Source organism: Thermobia domestica, chromosome 1, assembly GCF_964235325.1.
Source record: "Thermobia domestica chromosome 1, izTheDome1.hap1.1, whole genome shotgun sequence".
Taxonomy (NCBI): domain Eukaryota; kingdom Metazoa; phylum Arthropoda; class Insecta; order Zygentoma; family Lepismatidae; genus Thermobia; species Thermobia domestica.
In genome coordinates, this window is record NC_137454.1 from 42,765,116 (window position 1) to 42,779,484 (window position 14,369).

At 33.9% G+C, this 14,369-nt stretch overlaps 1 protein-coding gene across 1 annotated transcript in view; it reads right to left on the reverse strand.

Moving 5' to 3' along the window:
* The window catches only part of dpa (disc proliferation abnormal), a 52,400-nt gene that overhangs the window by 13,343 nt on the left and 24,688 nt on the right, over positions 1-14,369 (reverse strand). Inside the window, exons 8-12 of the mRNA XM_081756970.1 lie at positions 11,958-12,152; positions 9,132-9,308; positions 7,549-7,636; positions 5,450-5,610; positions 3,978-4,095 (exon numbers count right to left, since the gene is read on the reverse strand). Coding sequence (XP_081613096.1) covers positions 3,978-4,095; positions 5,450-5,610; positions 7,549-7,636; positions 9,132-9,308; positions 11,958-12,152 — 739 coding nt within the window. The remainder of the gene's footprint in view (positions 1-3,977; positions 4,096-5,449; positions 5,611-7,548; positions 7,637-9,131; positions 9,309-11,957; positions 12,153-14,369) is intronic.

Consider the following 14,369-nt stretch of genomic DNA (forward strand, 5'->3'; position numbering starts at 1 on the left):
AAACAATGATAAAACTTCCTTGCTAAATTTTTATTATCCTCTTCAAAATAAATTTATTCCTTACGTAATGGTAAATAACAAAAAAGTCGACTTTTCTATTTCAACTAAATTTCTTGGTGTCACCATAAGTTCGAAACTAACTTGGAATGAGCATATTTCTCAACTCAACAAAAAATTAAGTAGTATTTGTTTCGGCCTCCGTAGACTAAGAGGTAATGTCACAACAGAGGCCTTAGTTTCGGTGTACTATGCAAAATTCCATTCTTTAATAACTTACGGTATTATTTTTTGGGGTCATTCTACTGAATGTATTAGCACGTTTCGCTTACAAAAGAAAGCACTAAGGGTTGTGTTTGGATTGTCACCAAAATCTTCTTGCAAGCCCATCTTTCGAGGACAAAAAATATTACCATTACCTTGTGCGTATCTATATAAAGTTATCTTGTTTACCGTAAGTAACAAACACTTATTTATAGAAAACAGTAACGTCCATAAATACAATACTCGATTCGTTAATAATTTGCATGTTATCCCCCAAAATTTCTCGTTTTTTCAAAAAAGCGTATATATTAACTGTACAAAAATTTTCAATAAGTTACCTGACTTTCTAAAACAAAACAAATCATATTCTATGTTTAAATCGGATCTTCATGAGTTCTTAGTAGATAAATGTTACTACTCGGTAAATGAGTTTTTTGAAGATAATGTATAAATGTTTTTTTTTTTCTTTGTTAATTATATTATGATTGTATAAGCTTAAAAAGTCATAGTTATGTATGTATTATTTTATCTAAGTTTTTTTCTATACCATATATGTAATTATTTTGTAATTTTGACAACTGTATGCGTGCTCGAGAATACTCTCATTTGTATGCAAAACAGGCAAATAAATAAATAAATAAATAAATATGACAAAAACACAACAACACAACAACATGAATTCACGCAAATGTTCATTGCTAACGTATATTTCAGCCAAATGATACTGGAACTTTTTTATTTTATATTTTTTTCACTAATTCCTAGAGCTTTTCCCAGTACTGCTTTAATTCTACGTTTTTCCTACACGGCTAATTAAGCGTAACTTATTGTTATGATATATAGTGTTAGACTAATGCTGCCCCCGAGATGATAAGTATCTTATAAATTCGAGATGAGATTAGAAAAATGACAATTCTAGTCTCATTTTTGAGACGAGATGATAAATTTCACGAGTCTGGCGGGCAACTCTAGTTAATTTTTTCAAGATACACAAGTCATTACACAATATACTCCAATGATAAATATGGTTTCAATGTTACATCAGTCCCTTCATGAACCTCTCGTTACGCTGAAGGATTCTTATAACTTCTAGATGAAATTAAAACAAGTGAATTTTGAAACTACGGAAGACTTCCAAAGCATCTGAATATAATACTTAAACTTCGAAGTAATCGGTTACATCTACAACTACTGGATGTAATCGAGGAATAATATCAAAGAAAAAAACCTGTTCCTAAGTCCATATTATATATATATATATATAAGCTTGTGGTGCACAACATCGTGTCCGTGGGTTTTCTCGGAATACTCCCGTTCCCTCTCATTTTCTCCAATCCTTCCATTATCATTCACTTGCATTTATCATCGTCCTTCCTTAGCCTAACGAGCATGTTCGTGAGAGGTTAAACTGACATATTTCATTTTCTTTTCCTTCAATCTTTAGAAAATCAACTTAAACTATTGCTTTTGCAAAACTGCTCTCTTTCAAGCCCCAAACGGAAAAAACATGACGGCAGCAAGTTTCGAAAGTGTTGCTATTTTCACTGCTAGCTTCTCATTTTAGATAGTGTATATTTACAACGAAGGGGTGGTGCACCCCCCATCCACCCCCGGCCCTACATGTATAAGATTTCTTGCTATTCCTTACTGTTTTCGTTCTATGGTGATAAATATTGAAACCAAAAATCGTTAATTTGAACCACTTTCAGTTTGAATAGAGGTTAAGGGAGGGTATAGGACCTATTTTTGGGACGCTGAATCGATTGCAAAAAAGGTACTTCTCAATATCTTTTACAGTTCTTACTCTATGAAAATCAGTATTGAAATCAGACGTACTGTAAATTGAACCACTTCTGATTTCGATAGAGTGTTGAAGGTTGTGATAATGACCATGAGGCGATAAATACTGAAACCCAAAATGATAATTTTAATTACTTCTGGTTTGAATAGAGCGTTAATGGAAAAGACAGAACCTGTTTCTGGGACGCTGAATCGATTACAAAATCAGCATCTCGATATCCCCTATTGTTTTGACTGTTATACCCGGCGACAGACATACAAACTCGTTCTGTAAGACTTCCGACACTTACGTGTAACAGTTTTGAAATCTAAAAAATCGGGTCATAAATTTTGAATGTGAATTTACAAAATCAAACGAGACGAGGACATCTTTTTCGATAATCGAAACTAGAGAAAACAATTCTTCGAAAGCAAAAGATGTGACTTACAAAATTTACGAAGTGAAACAAGAAAACCTTATTTCTCTTCTCATCTCGTGAACAACACTATATCAGACGCATTTATTATTATATTGGTAATAGAATTCGATCTGTGTTACACAATACACTTCAGTGTTTATCAAAATTGGAGACTGCGACTATTACAATACATTTCTATGGTTTTACTGCAGTCAATAGTTACTATTTACATAGCGCTTATTATTCTATTGCTATAATATTTAATCAGTGTTCAAGGAAGACGTTTATGTTTGTTGTGATATATTGCTCCCTGTTTCACAGCAAAATGTTTACTTTAAGTTACGGGAAAGTAAAAGAAAAGTGTGTTGTAAAAAAGATTTTTAAAAATTGGCAAAAAAAAAGTCACTGACCATCACAATCCCTTTCTTGACAATTTGGAAAGACATAAGGCAACGTCGTACAAGCATTGACCGATGAGTTTCCCCAGTGGGAGGATTCTCCGCTGGCGTTATTTGAGTGCTGTTTTGTGGTTTTGGGGGGAAACGGACAATGCCTTTGAGTTTCTGAAACTGTATAAGAGGATAGCGAACAGAGAATACTGTCACGGATGCGATCTATCGAGACATTATCTGGAATAATATGTGAGATTCTTTCATGGTGCATATGGTCATAGACGTCGTCTAATAGATAGGTATTGAACGCCACCACACGGCGCAGATGTTGGAGGAATACCTAGAACAGAAGGAGGTCACACGTGGAGTGGCCATATGCTTAATGGTTCTTAGTCCAATTGAATGTGTACCCTGTACTCTGGATAACTTCCGACGGGTGCATGTTCAAGAGAAGGATGCTTTTACCATAGAACCTGCTGTGCGATGTCATTCACAGTATCGAAACACACTGTGCAACCTGTATGATCGTTCGGGGTGATCACATTCAATATTGAACATTTCTGGTGATGTCAAACGTGACAGATGCGCAAACCACAGAATAAACTGATACAAGATAGGCGCCATTTGCTGTGTTTTTGTGTCATGAACTTCAGTCTGGTCCCTTCCTGGTTATCTTACCCACATGCCTGATTCTACATATAGACATCAGTCTCTTGTCTTCATCCATGCGTCATTTTCCCATGGTGTATCTTAACTTTTAAACACCGAGAATATTAAAACTCCACCTTTGGAACATCCAGCTATCTAATAATTTAATTATCCAACTACGAACATTATTAATTGAACATCTTAACTTCAATTCTTGATAATTTATCAAATGAAAGTGATATCTAATTAGAAACGCCAGTATTTGAAGTTTAAAAGATTGTTTTGTAGGAGACGTGAAGAATCGAAACATCGCACACTTAAACAATTCAATGGAAGCCGCTTCTCCGTAAGAAAGGTCCGGTATCCTTTTTTCTCAGGTTTCCAAGCAGAATGATTTCACAGCTTATCTCGAAAACATAAGTAAACAAATAAACGTGTATACAAAAGTAAAATTACCAAATATTACATAACAACTCACCAGTAATTCTTCTTCTTCGCTTTCTGGTGATCTGTAATATAATGATACTAGATGGCGAGCTAATCGTCGATCGTAGAGTTCGTTTTGTGGATCAAGAATCAAAAAAATTAGATCGAACCTAGAAAACGAATTTTAAAAAAAAAATTAATAACACGTATTACAGACCAGAAATGCATAGTGTACAATTAATCAAATATTTTAATACTCTATATATATTATATTATTAAATTGATTTTTAATTTTTCTTTTACGTTCCACGATTTTACTCTTTACACTAAAGGAGATCATGAGAAATAAACGATGAAAATGAATGGTGAAATAAAAAAATATCAATTTCATGCCATGAACGGGATTGAAACCCGAAACAGATACGTCTCGCTATCGCAAACCCAATGCCTTAATCTTACTTACTACAGTTGGCATAAAAAATTACAGCTATAAAACCACACCGGCATCTCCATAGTCATAATACACATGTTCGAGTCGAAATTTATTAATATTAGCACGAATTTCTGTTACATATTATGTGTTATGCAGAACACCTCCATATAATGCTCTTAAGCGTAATACAGGATTTTACGATCTTACAATCAGCGTGTTCCGTCTAATTTTTGACAGGTGACAACTCTGCTAGTAGAAAGTGTTCGAATTATTACATTAGGACCAAACATCGAACTCTATATTTAGATAAGGGCAACCTCGACAAGAACTGTGATATAGACTTCATTGAAAACAGAAAATCTCCGAGACTAAAATGTATTGGTAAAGCAATTTGCGAGTTATGCCCAAAGGCTACATACAAGTTCAAGCAAAACGTCTAGGGACTTTTAACAAACAAACAAACAAAAAAAAAAAAAAGCAAGTGAGGAGAAATATTTCAATTGTATATAGCCTGTATAAACAGCTTTAGCATTTTTGCAGAAATTAGGAGAAAAAAGGAAATATTTAGAATCATATTTAGCAAAGTATTATGAAAATAGAAATAAAATTTGCTAAGCACAATAATACAGGGTGGCCCAAAAGTAAGTATACAGTACGGTACTAATCAACTCATTGCATTCTTACTGTCATCCATCAGGTAGACTTAGTTTCTTTATTATTTGCTGTTAATGTGTTTTTACTTACATCTTAAGCTCGGAAGAGTCGAAGCAAATAAACCCATAAACTAGAATGTTATACTTGCTCAATGCATGGGGTGTATACCTACTTTTGGGCCACCCTGTATACTTTTTTTTTTTTTTTTAATTTCTGCAAAAATGCTGAAGATTTCAAAAGTTCAACATAATCAATACTACGTAGAAGAAACAAATTCACGAAGAAAAATTACTGTACAATACAAATACTCCACATTGTCCAGCAACTGTTGGGTTAGAAAATTTTATGATTGAGCTTAGAGCCAACTTGTTATAAGTATATATGAAACAACAAATTCCGCGATTTCTTAATGAGTAAACTCTAGGACCTGGACGTACCTTGACATTAACGTGTGAGGTAACTGGATATTCTCTATAATGGTCTTGTTTTTGTTCCACTGAGATTCAGAGGGATTCGCTGCTGCTAAGATGGAAGTCCTTGCATTTAGCTGACAGATAATTCCTGCTTTCGCAATACTCAATGTTTGTTGCTCCATTACCTATGATATAAAAGCACGTTTCAAATCCCATCTCTTAATATTATGCACATTGATATAATTTTTTAAGATTTCTTCCAGGATAACCTAAGAAAATATTTTCTTTCAATAACCGTAGTAATACCGGTATTAACTGACAGATTAAACAAAATACTGCGATGAGATGTACTATTTTCTTCTCCATAAATATATCGTGAGTACACTATCGGAATAGTTATTAAGTAACAGTTTTTATCTTACTTATAGCTTGATAAATTTGAACTGATTCCGAGTACATTATGAACGAATATTAAATATGAACGAACTGAATTGTTTGTCACTTTCTGCCACATTAGTCACCTTATTCCACTGGCCATGTGAATTTAAGGTGAACACCGTATCCGTGGATTTTGTTGGGATTTTCCTGTTTCCTTCCACGTTCTCATTCCACCAATTCCTTTTATATAATATATACTTTCATTAATCATCCGTTTCCCATAACTGCAGAGTATAATCTACCATAGCCTACAGGTAATTTCATTCTATTTTCCTTTACCCCATTAGCGAATTCAATCAAGGTCAAGACCACTTTGTTCGCACTTTACTTTCACAACAATGAGTTTGTAAACGTACTTCATTTCTCAGATTTGAGACAGACTCACTTTCTGGATCAACTGACTAGATGTATATCTAATGCTATGAAATGTATATGCCTATGTCTAAGTATCCTGCCCAAGACAAATTCTAGCCCACTTACCTTAATGGGCTAGAATGTTAAAGTATATGGGCTTATGTTTAAAGAAGTACTTTCCCCTCCATGGTTGAAGACGTATACGATTACCTTCCCCTACGGTTTAAGAAGTATACGATTGCTTTCCCCTATGATTTAGGAAGTACATGGCTACTTTTCCATATGACTTAAGAAGTGCGTAGCAAACTAGATATTAAGAGTCGAAATAGAGAGAGAGACTGAGAATTACAATAAGTACACAATGTATCACAAAACTGTGTACTTATGACTTCATTACTCAGGTAGTAACTTGCACACAAAAATGTTAACATTTCTTCGATATAAGACACTGTCTGTCGCGTCAACATATTCTTCACAGAGAAGCCATGAAACCTGAACGGTAAAAATAGAAAGGTGAAAAAAAAAAAAAAAAAAAAAAAGGAAAAGAAATTGAAAAAACTGAAAATTTCAGTTTAACTTCCCACGTTTATGACCTTTAGGCTAAGGAAGACCATGATAAAGTGAATGGTGATCGAAAAATTGGTGAAATTAAAAAGTGAGAAAAAACGTGAGTACCCCGAGAAGACCCACGGACACGATATTATCCACCACAAACTTACTTGGTCGGGAGTCTAACCAAGGACCTCACGCACCAGAGATAAGTAGTCGACCACTGAGCCACCGTGCCCCCGTTGAAAAAAAAAGACTTAAACCTAAAATATTACTAGATTATAATCGTACGTATCATAGATAAATTTGAGGAGCAATTTTTATTCATATACATAAAAAAAAAACGCCATGGTACTCTGTGTTTATTTATTATGTAACAAAAGACGAATGTAAACCGCTTGACGAGCGATCTTATCAATGAACTATAGACGTACTCACTTTGGCTCCTCCAAATGATAATAAATTGTTTAGAAAATTGGACCCTGTTTTTTTTTTTATTATTATTATTATTATTATTATTATTATTATTATTATTATTATTATTATTATTATTATTATTATTTAGCATGGATAGGCAGTACGATCACACACCCTATACCTACTAAAAAACGTTCCTTATCTAAGACTTGACAATCACTTAGCTAAAATAAACGTCTTCTCAATGAAAATTCGGCGTTTTCTGAACCACAATATAATAATTTGGAGGAATAAAAGTACTGTCTGAGTTTATTGAAAAATAATTACCTTCAATTAAAAGGCAAATTAAAAATCAATACACTTACTTCATGAAGTACACTCCTGGTAGAATCATTCATTTTATCGAACTCATCTATGCAACATATTCCATTGTCTGCCAAAACTAAAGCACCTCTACAAAGAAAGAAGAGTTACATGTACAAAATACGAATATTATATTATATTATATTATATTATATATATATCAGCGGTTGCTTTTTTTCATTTTGTGTAGCAAATTGCGAAACAAATTTCAATTTGTATCGCAATTTCTGTACTATAAAGAGTAATTATAGAACAATTATACATATACAGAGAAAGAGTCCCTTTGGTCGGGATGTTTTTTCAGGAACCGAACCTTCAAAGAAAAGCTTCTTGAAATAATAGTAAGGTTTTTCAGCTCCCTCCTTATTTTAGCTTCGTGGTAATAATGAAAGTTGCAAAGATGCATCGCAATTTGCGATACATTTTTAAATTTGTACCGCATTTCCGTGTTTTTGTATCGCAAACTACGATACGATACCGTTTATACAAAACGCTGAATACCAGCATTTATATTCATATCAATGAGCTATTAAAAGTACGATGGTTGATGATGACCAAACTTTGAATGAATGAATCTGTAAGCGACAGTAAATCTGAAATTACGACAGTATACCGTACTTTTATAATATATGCAAGATCTAAAAGAATGATATTTGCACAAGATTCCTTACTTACAAATGCCAATCTGACGAGTAAATGAAGTTGAGCGATACGTGAAATTTAGCATAATTCAGCAGTGAATTAAAAATGAACTAGATCTGAGCTTTAAATGCTACTGTAATAGAAATCAACACTAGTTTTGGCACCATAAGTTATAACAACCTATAGTTGTGTTGTACTAAGCGCTGGCATAATTTTAATATTATAGTACCCAAAAATTTTCTCGGATAAGACATTAAAACAATATAAGAATTAGGACATTCAAGTACTTAGCATAGTACTTGCAAATATTAGCATTTAGAATGTGCAATAAACTGTAATTACTCTTCGGTGGCAGCGTTTCTGTGGCAATAATTAAATGAAGAGAAGGATTTTTTTTTCCCCTCACTATTCTTCTTAAGAAAACAAAGGTGAAAGTGTTAACAACACACAAAACTTATTTTAAGTGGGTTTAAAACACTGAACCTGATCTGGAAATAGTCATAAAATTTACTGATTCTTATGTTTGGCAAGCTTCTCTTCTACGTAAATTTTTTCTTCAAACTATAAACTATTTACATATAAAACTGCATGAACACTAAACTCTTCTATAAATAAATACGACAGTTATGCTACAGAAGACTTAATGCAACGGTCATCTATAGCAATTTTCAGTTGAAAGAAGAAATTTGTGTATACGAGAAGCTTATCAAACATAGTAACCTAGAAATTTTAAGTTATTTCATACAGAAAATCTTGTTTAACCAAGTTGCCAGTAGACACAAGAATCAACTCAATCTTTACCACTCTCTCCACTAGAAGACATCAAGTTAGTTCAATTCACTGATGTAAAAAGTCAAGTCTGAAACACGAATTATCAAACCAAGTATAAAATTCGATCCATAGGAACTACACTATGCTAAAATTCTTTTACGAGGATACTCACGTTTGCAGTACTAATTGTCGTGTTTCTGGATCTTTCGTGACATAAGCTGTCAACCCCACAGCGGAAGAACCTTTTCCTGATGTATACTGGCTGCGTGGTACTAAATTGTACACGTATTGAAGCAGTTGAGACTTACTCGTTCCTGGGTCTCCACATAGAAGAATATTGATCTCGGCCCTTTAAGAACAACGAAATAAAATTAATATTGACATATGCATACTAATAGTTCACAACACTTGTAAACACTATTTTTCTCTTTAGAAATGAAAAAAATTAAATCTTTGAGTTTTACGTCCCACAGTTATGCCGATTAGGCTAAAGGAGACGGTGATGATGAGTAATGAATGAAATAGTAGAATGAAGAAAGTGGGAGGAAACGGGAGTACTCCGAGGAAACCCACGCACACGGTGTTTGTCCACCACAAAGTTCACTTGGCGGGGGCTGGGATCGAACCCGGGACCCCAAACACCAGAGGTGAACGCTCTACCACTGAGCCACCGCGGACTCCTTCCTCTTTAGAGATTGACAATTTCATAAGCTTTGTCCTCATTGGCAATCTCGTGACATAATAATTACATTCTGTTGCCTACAGAAACATTAATCATTGACTTAAGAAACAAAATATTTCCGAAGCGGTCTGAAAAAAAAATAAAATACAAAAAAAAAAAAAAAAAAAAGTTATGTCTGCTTAAAACTTATGATACTAGTTCACAACAAGAGGTTCAGCAGATATAAAATGATAATACTGATTACAATTTTATATCACACCAACTTCTAAGTACGAATTCAATGATATGCGAAAAAAAAAGCTGGAAATCAAGTTTATCAAGTCAAAATCGGTACAACTGAAAATCTTAATAGAACTTATTCCACTCGTTAGTGCTGGTTAGTGCTTCTACATACGGTAAGTTAACAAATTAATATGGCGATTCTGGTTTGAAGTCAAACTAAAACCGCCACTTTTACAAATAAACGTTGCGGGAAAAGAAAAGGGTGTCAATCGTTAGTGCTACAAGCACAACGTTCTTCTATAAATAAGCTTTGTCGAAAATGAAATAAGTGTCAATAGTTAGTGTTACGTTAGTAGGGGTTAGTGCTATAAGCACAACGTCCTTCAGCAAATGGAAGACGAAAAGGGTGACAATCATTAGTACTGGTTAGTGCTCCTACGTACGGAAAGTTATTAATAAACTAAAGTACCGATTCTGACTTGACGTCAAGCTTTGCGGAAAACGAAAAGGTGTCAATCGTTTATACTACGTTAGTGCTCGTACGTACAGAAAGATATTACTAAATTAAAGTGGCCATTCTGGCTTGATGTCAAATCAAATTCCCCACTTTTACAAACTACCTTTGAGAACAGAAAATTTGTTAATCGTTCGTGCTATGTTAGTACTGGTTAGTATTCCTACGTACGAAAAGCCATTAGCTAATTTAAGTTGTGTGACGTCAAGCCAAAATCGCCATTTTTACAAATTTTCTTTGCTGAAAGAAAAAGCTTCTCAATTCTTAGTGCTACGTTAATGCTCGTCTGTGCTGCAAGCACAACGTTCGTGCTCCTATTAACAAATTAAAATGGCTTACGCCAGAATTGACACTTTTACAAATAAGCTTGGACGGGAAATGAAAAGGGTGTCAATTGTTAGTATTAAATTAATGCTGGATAATGAAAAGCACAACATTAGTGCTACTACGTACAGAAACTTACTAACAAATTAAAACGACGACTCTCGCTTGATGTGAAGGTAAGTTACCACTTTCACAAATAAGCTTTGCGGAAAACAAAGATTTTCAGTCATTAGGTATACGGTAGCGCTACAAACGTTATCGCTCTTATGTACGGAAAGTTCTGAAATAGTTTTATTTGTTCATATCTTCTTGTACGTGGGAACATTACCGTTATGTTGTAGCACTAACCAGCACTAACGATTGACACCACTTTCGTTTGCCAGAAAGTTGTATATGTAAAAGTGGTGATTTTGGCTTTACGCCAAACCACTATAATCACATTAATTTGTTAATAACTCTCAACATGTTGAAGCTTTAATGTGCTTAGGTCAAGTGCACTAGCGTAACCTTGTAGCACTAATGGTTCACACTTTTTTCATTCTTCCCAAAGATTCTTTGTAAAAAAAGTAGCAATTTTGGCTTGACATCAAGCTAGAATCGCTACTCTGATTTGTACTTTTCGTACGTAGTAGTAACAACATTGTGCTTGTAGTGCTGACCAGCTTGACGTTAAGTCAGAATCGCCACTTGAATTTACTCAGCACAGCTTATTTGTAAAAGTGGCGCTTATGACTTGGTAAAGGTCCGGATACTTGGGTTCGATTCTCGGTCCAACTGTGCACTTTTTTTTTACTCTTGTATCCTTAAAATCTGGTAATTCGTTATGATTCTATGTTGATTTTGATGTTTAAGCTAACTAAGGCTAACCCTGACGGCACCACGAAGCTTGAAGCTTCTAGCATGAATGATTCCTGGGTTTAATTTCGGATGGGATACACAGCTGTGTTGGCTAAATACCGTGAATCATTAGTAACGAACTTCTTTATTTTTTTTTTGTAAATAGCAGGTTATCGATAAATCCAACACGTTGATTAATATGCTAACTACTATCACCATGTTGAACAAGCACCATTTGGCTTATAATATCTCTTCATTGCCTGGTACCGTCTATTATGTTACTACTCTCTGCAACATTACTCACTTGTATCACATTCACTGGAAATAATGAATGTTTTGATATTATCTTATAATAATAAGTTATATAGAATGCATTTGTCATTCTTCATATCCTTCTGCTAAAAATACTACACTCTTACCTGAATTTTCCCCTTCCTGCATTTGTGAAGTCCTTCTTTGTTCCACCCAACAACTGAAGAAGAATACCTTTCTTAATATCTTCGTTCTCGTAAATGGATGGAGCAATGGCTCTAGCCAATCTCTCGTAAACATCTTTTTTCTTTGAAAGCTCTTTTAATAGAAGTACTCTTTCTGGAGGGAAGAGATGATCTTTTCTGAAACCGAAAAGATAATATACACAACATGAAAGGGAGAAAATTAGCCAAAACATAGTTTCAGGTTTAGTAAATTTAAAAGATAAAATAAAAAAAAGTTATAACGCACTTTTAATGTCCTTATTCAAAACGTACTACGCAGCGATTATTTGCAAGTGCGGGAAGTATTATTATTAAAGGTAAATCAAAAGTTTCGCGATATTTCGGTCACTTTCTTGCTTTATGCGCCAAGTGACACCAAAAACTACACACTAATCTAAGTATAGCTCATCATGTTGCACCGTCTGAAACCACCTTCAGGCAATTCTTCTATTCCACGACTATACAGGTTGAATTTCTGTTTCGTTGTTAAAGCACTGTTATCACAAAAGTTGCTTCCGATACAGTATTGCCTGTCCTAAACTCATAAAGGAAAAAAAAAAAAAAAAAAACTATTTCACATTCATCTTTCCGGGTATCAAATCATACAGAATGCAACACTCTAATCACAAACTACCACTATCTATACACATGTGCTTGTGAGTACCCTTGACGGTTTCGACATTTGTCATGTGACATACAATGCTGCGAACTATGCTAGTATGCCAATGTTGCAAAAATACTGATAAATTCTAAATTTTAGAATGTAATCTTCTATATTGAGTGAAACAAAGAGGAAAAATATGCGTGTTTGATAGATTGGCTGGGTTGGACTTGAACATTCCTTCCCTGAACTGAAGCTATGTAAAACGTGGAATCTGAATCACATAAACTCTTATCAGAAATCGAATTCAGGTTCCCAGTGCCAAAGACACGTGCGTATTTGAAAACTGTATTCTTAGCGCACGATCAGATTTAAGATATTGGGTGTTCTCAAGTCCGACAAACTTCCGAAGGCAATTCATTAAATGGAATAAACTAATCTTGGTATTCACCTAGAACCGTAAGCTGCTGAAAGCTTAAGAAAAATAATCAAAACAATCAAATCGAACAATTGTCTCTCTAAAAAATAAAACAACAAATTGATAAAATACATTATAACAGATCAGTATAGAATGATGGGCTCTTTCAAGATTTACTTTTGTTTTCTCTTCCTTATATATATATATATATATATATATATATATATAACCTTCATTTATCTGTTAATTTATTCACAAACGTACGCAATCATAAGCATAGAATCTACAGGAAAGAATATTGGACGATTCTCCAGCGAGTCGGGAACTATAACTGCCACTACTCAATAACCGAAGACAAGTAACATGAAATTGTCTTCACATTATTTTTCATATCAACCTCATGTTTCTAAATCTGACCGAATCCTTTGTAGAAAGTTGCAGGTAGGTGTTTAAAACTAAGCGAACTACGAAATTACGTACAAGGAAGTTGTCAAAAATATTTAGGTTCCCTATGTGGGTTAATCTTTTTTATTACTATAAGTTAGTTGAAAGAAATGGGAGACTGTAATTCCACTACCAATTGGCGGAGGCGGGATCACTCATCTCAACGTAGTTATCCACAAAGAAAAGTTAACTGACAACTTCCATAGATCGTATTCCGTGCTTCTATCATTATATTCCTTTCATTATTCCGATTACAGTGTTATTTCGCACTTTTGAACAAAGGACTCCAACACTATTCAAAATATAAATTTGCCGCAATACTCAACAGAAGCGTGAGTATGAATGTTTGTTATTTACACGTATACAGCTTTCGGCGTAAGATCAAACTTTACACAAGATCTACTTAGATCTCTTTACACAAGATATAATTTGTATCTGAATAATTTGTGACAATGAATTTTATACGATTGTTTTGTAGTTTTCCCAATGAATTGATATCATTATACACAACAGTTTTAAACATGATTTTTTTTAAATGCATGGTCTAGCCAACTATTTGGTAAGCATAGCTCCTGAATGAAGCGCCAAAATAACACAAAAACGTACTCACCAAAGAATCCAAGACAATTCGACACAAACGCGTCAGCATTATTAATTTTTACAATATGTACCTTATAGCATCCATTATGAATGTTTATAGTTCTTGAATCATTACTGTTAAACTTCCTTAATAACCAACTTATGCTATTTTCTTATTAAATTCATCAAGAATCGATGAAAAAAAAAAAAAAGCTTTAAAACAAGGGAATTAATTATTACTGATAATTAAAACAATGTTTTTAAGTTTCCTGAGTGCACTGAATTGCCATCTTGATGCTTTCGTGATTTTTTA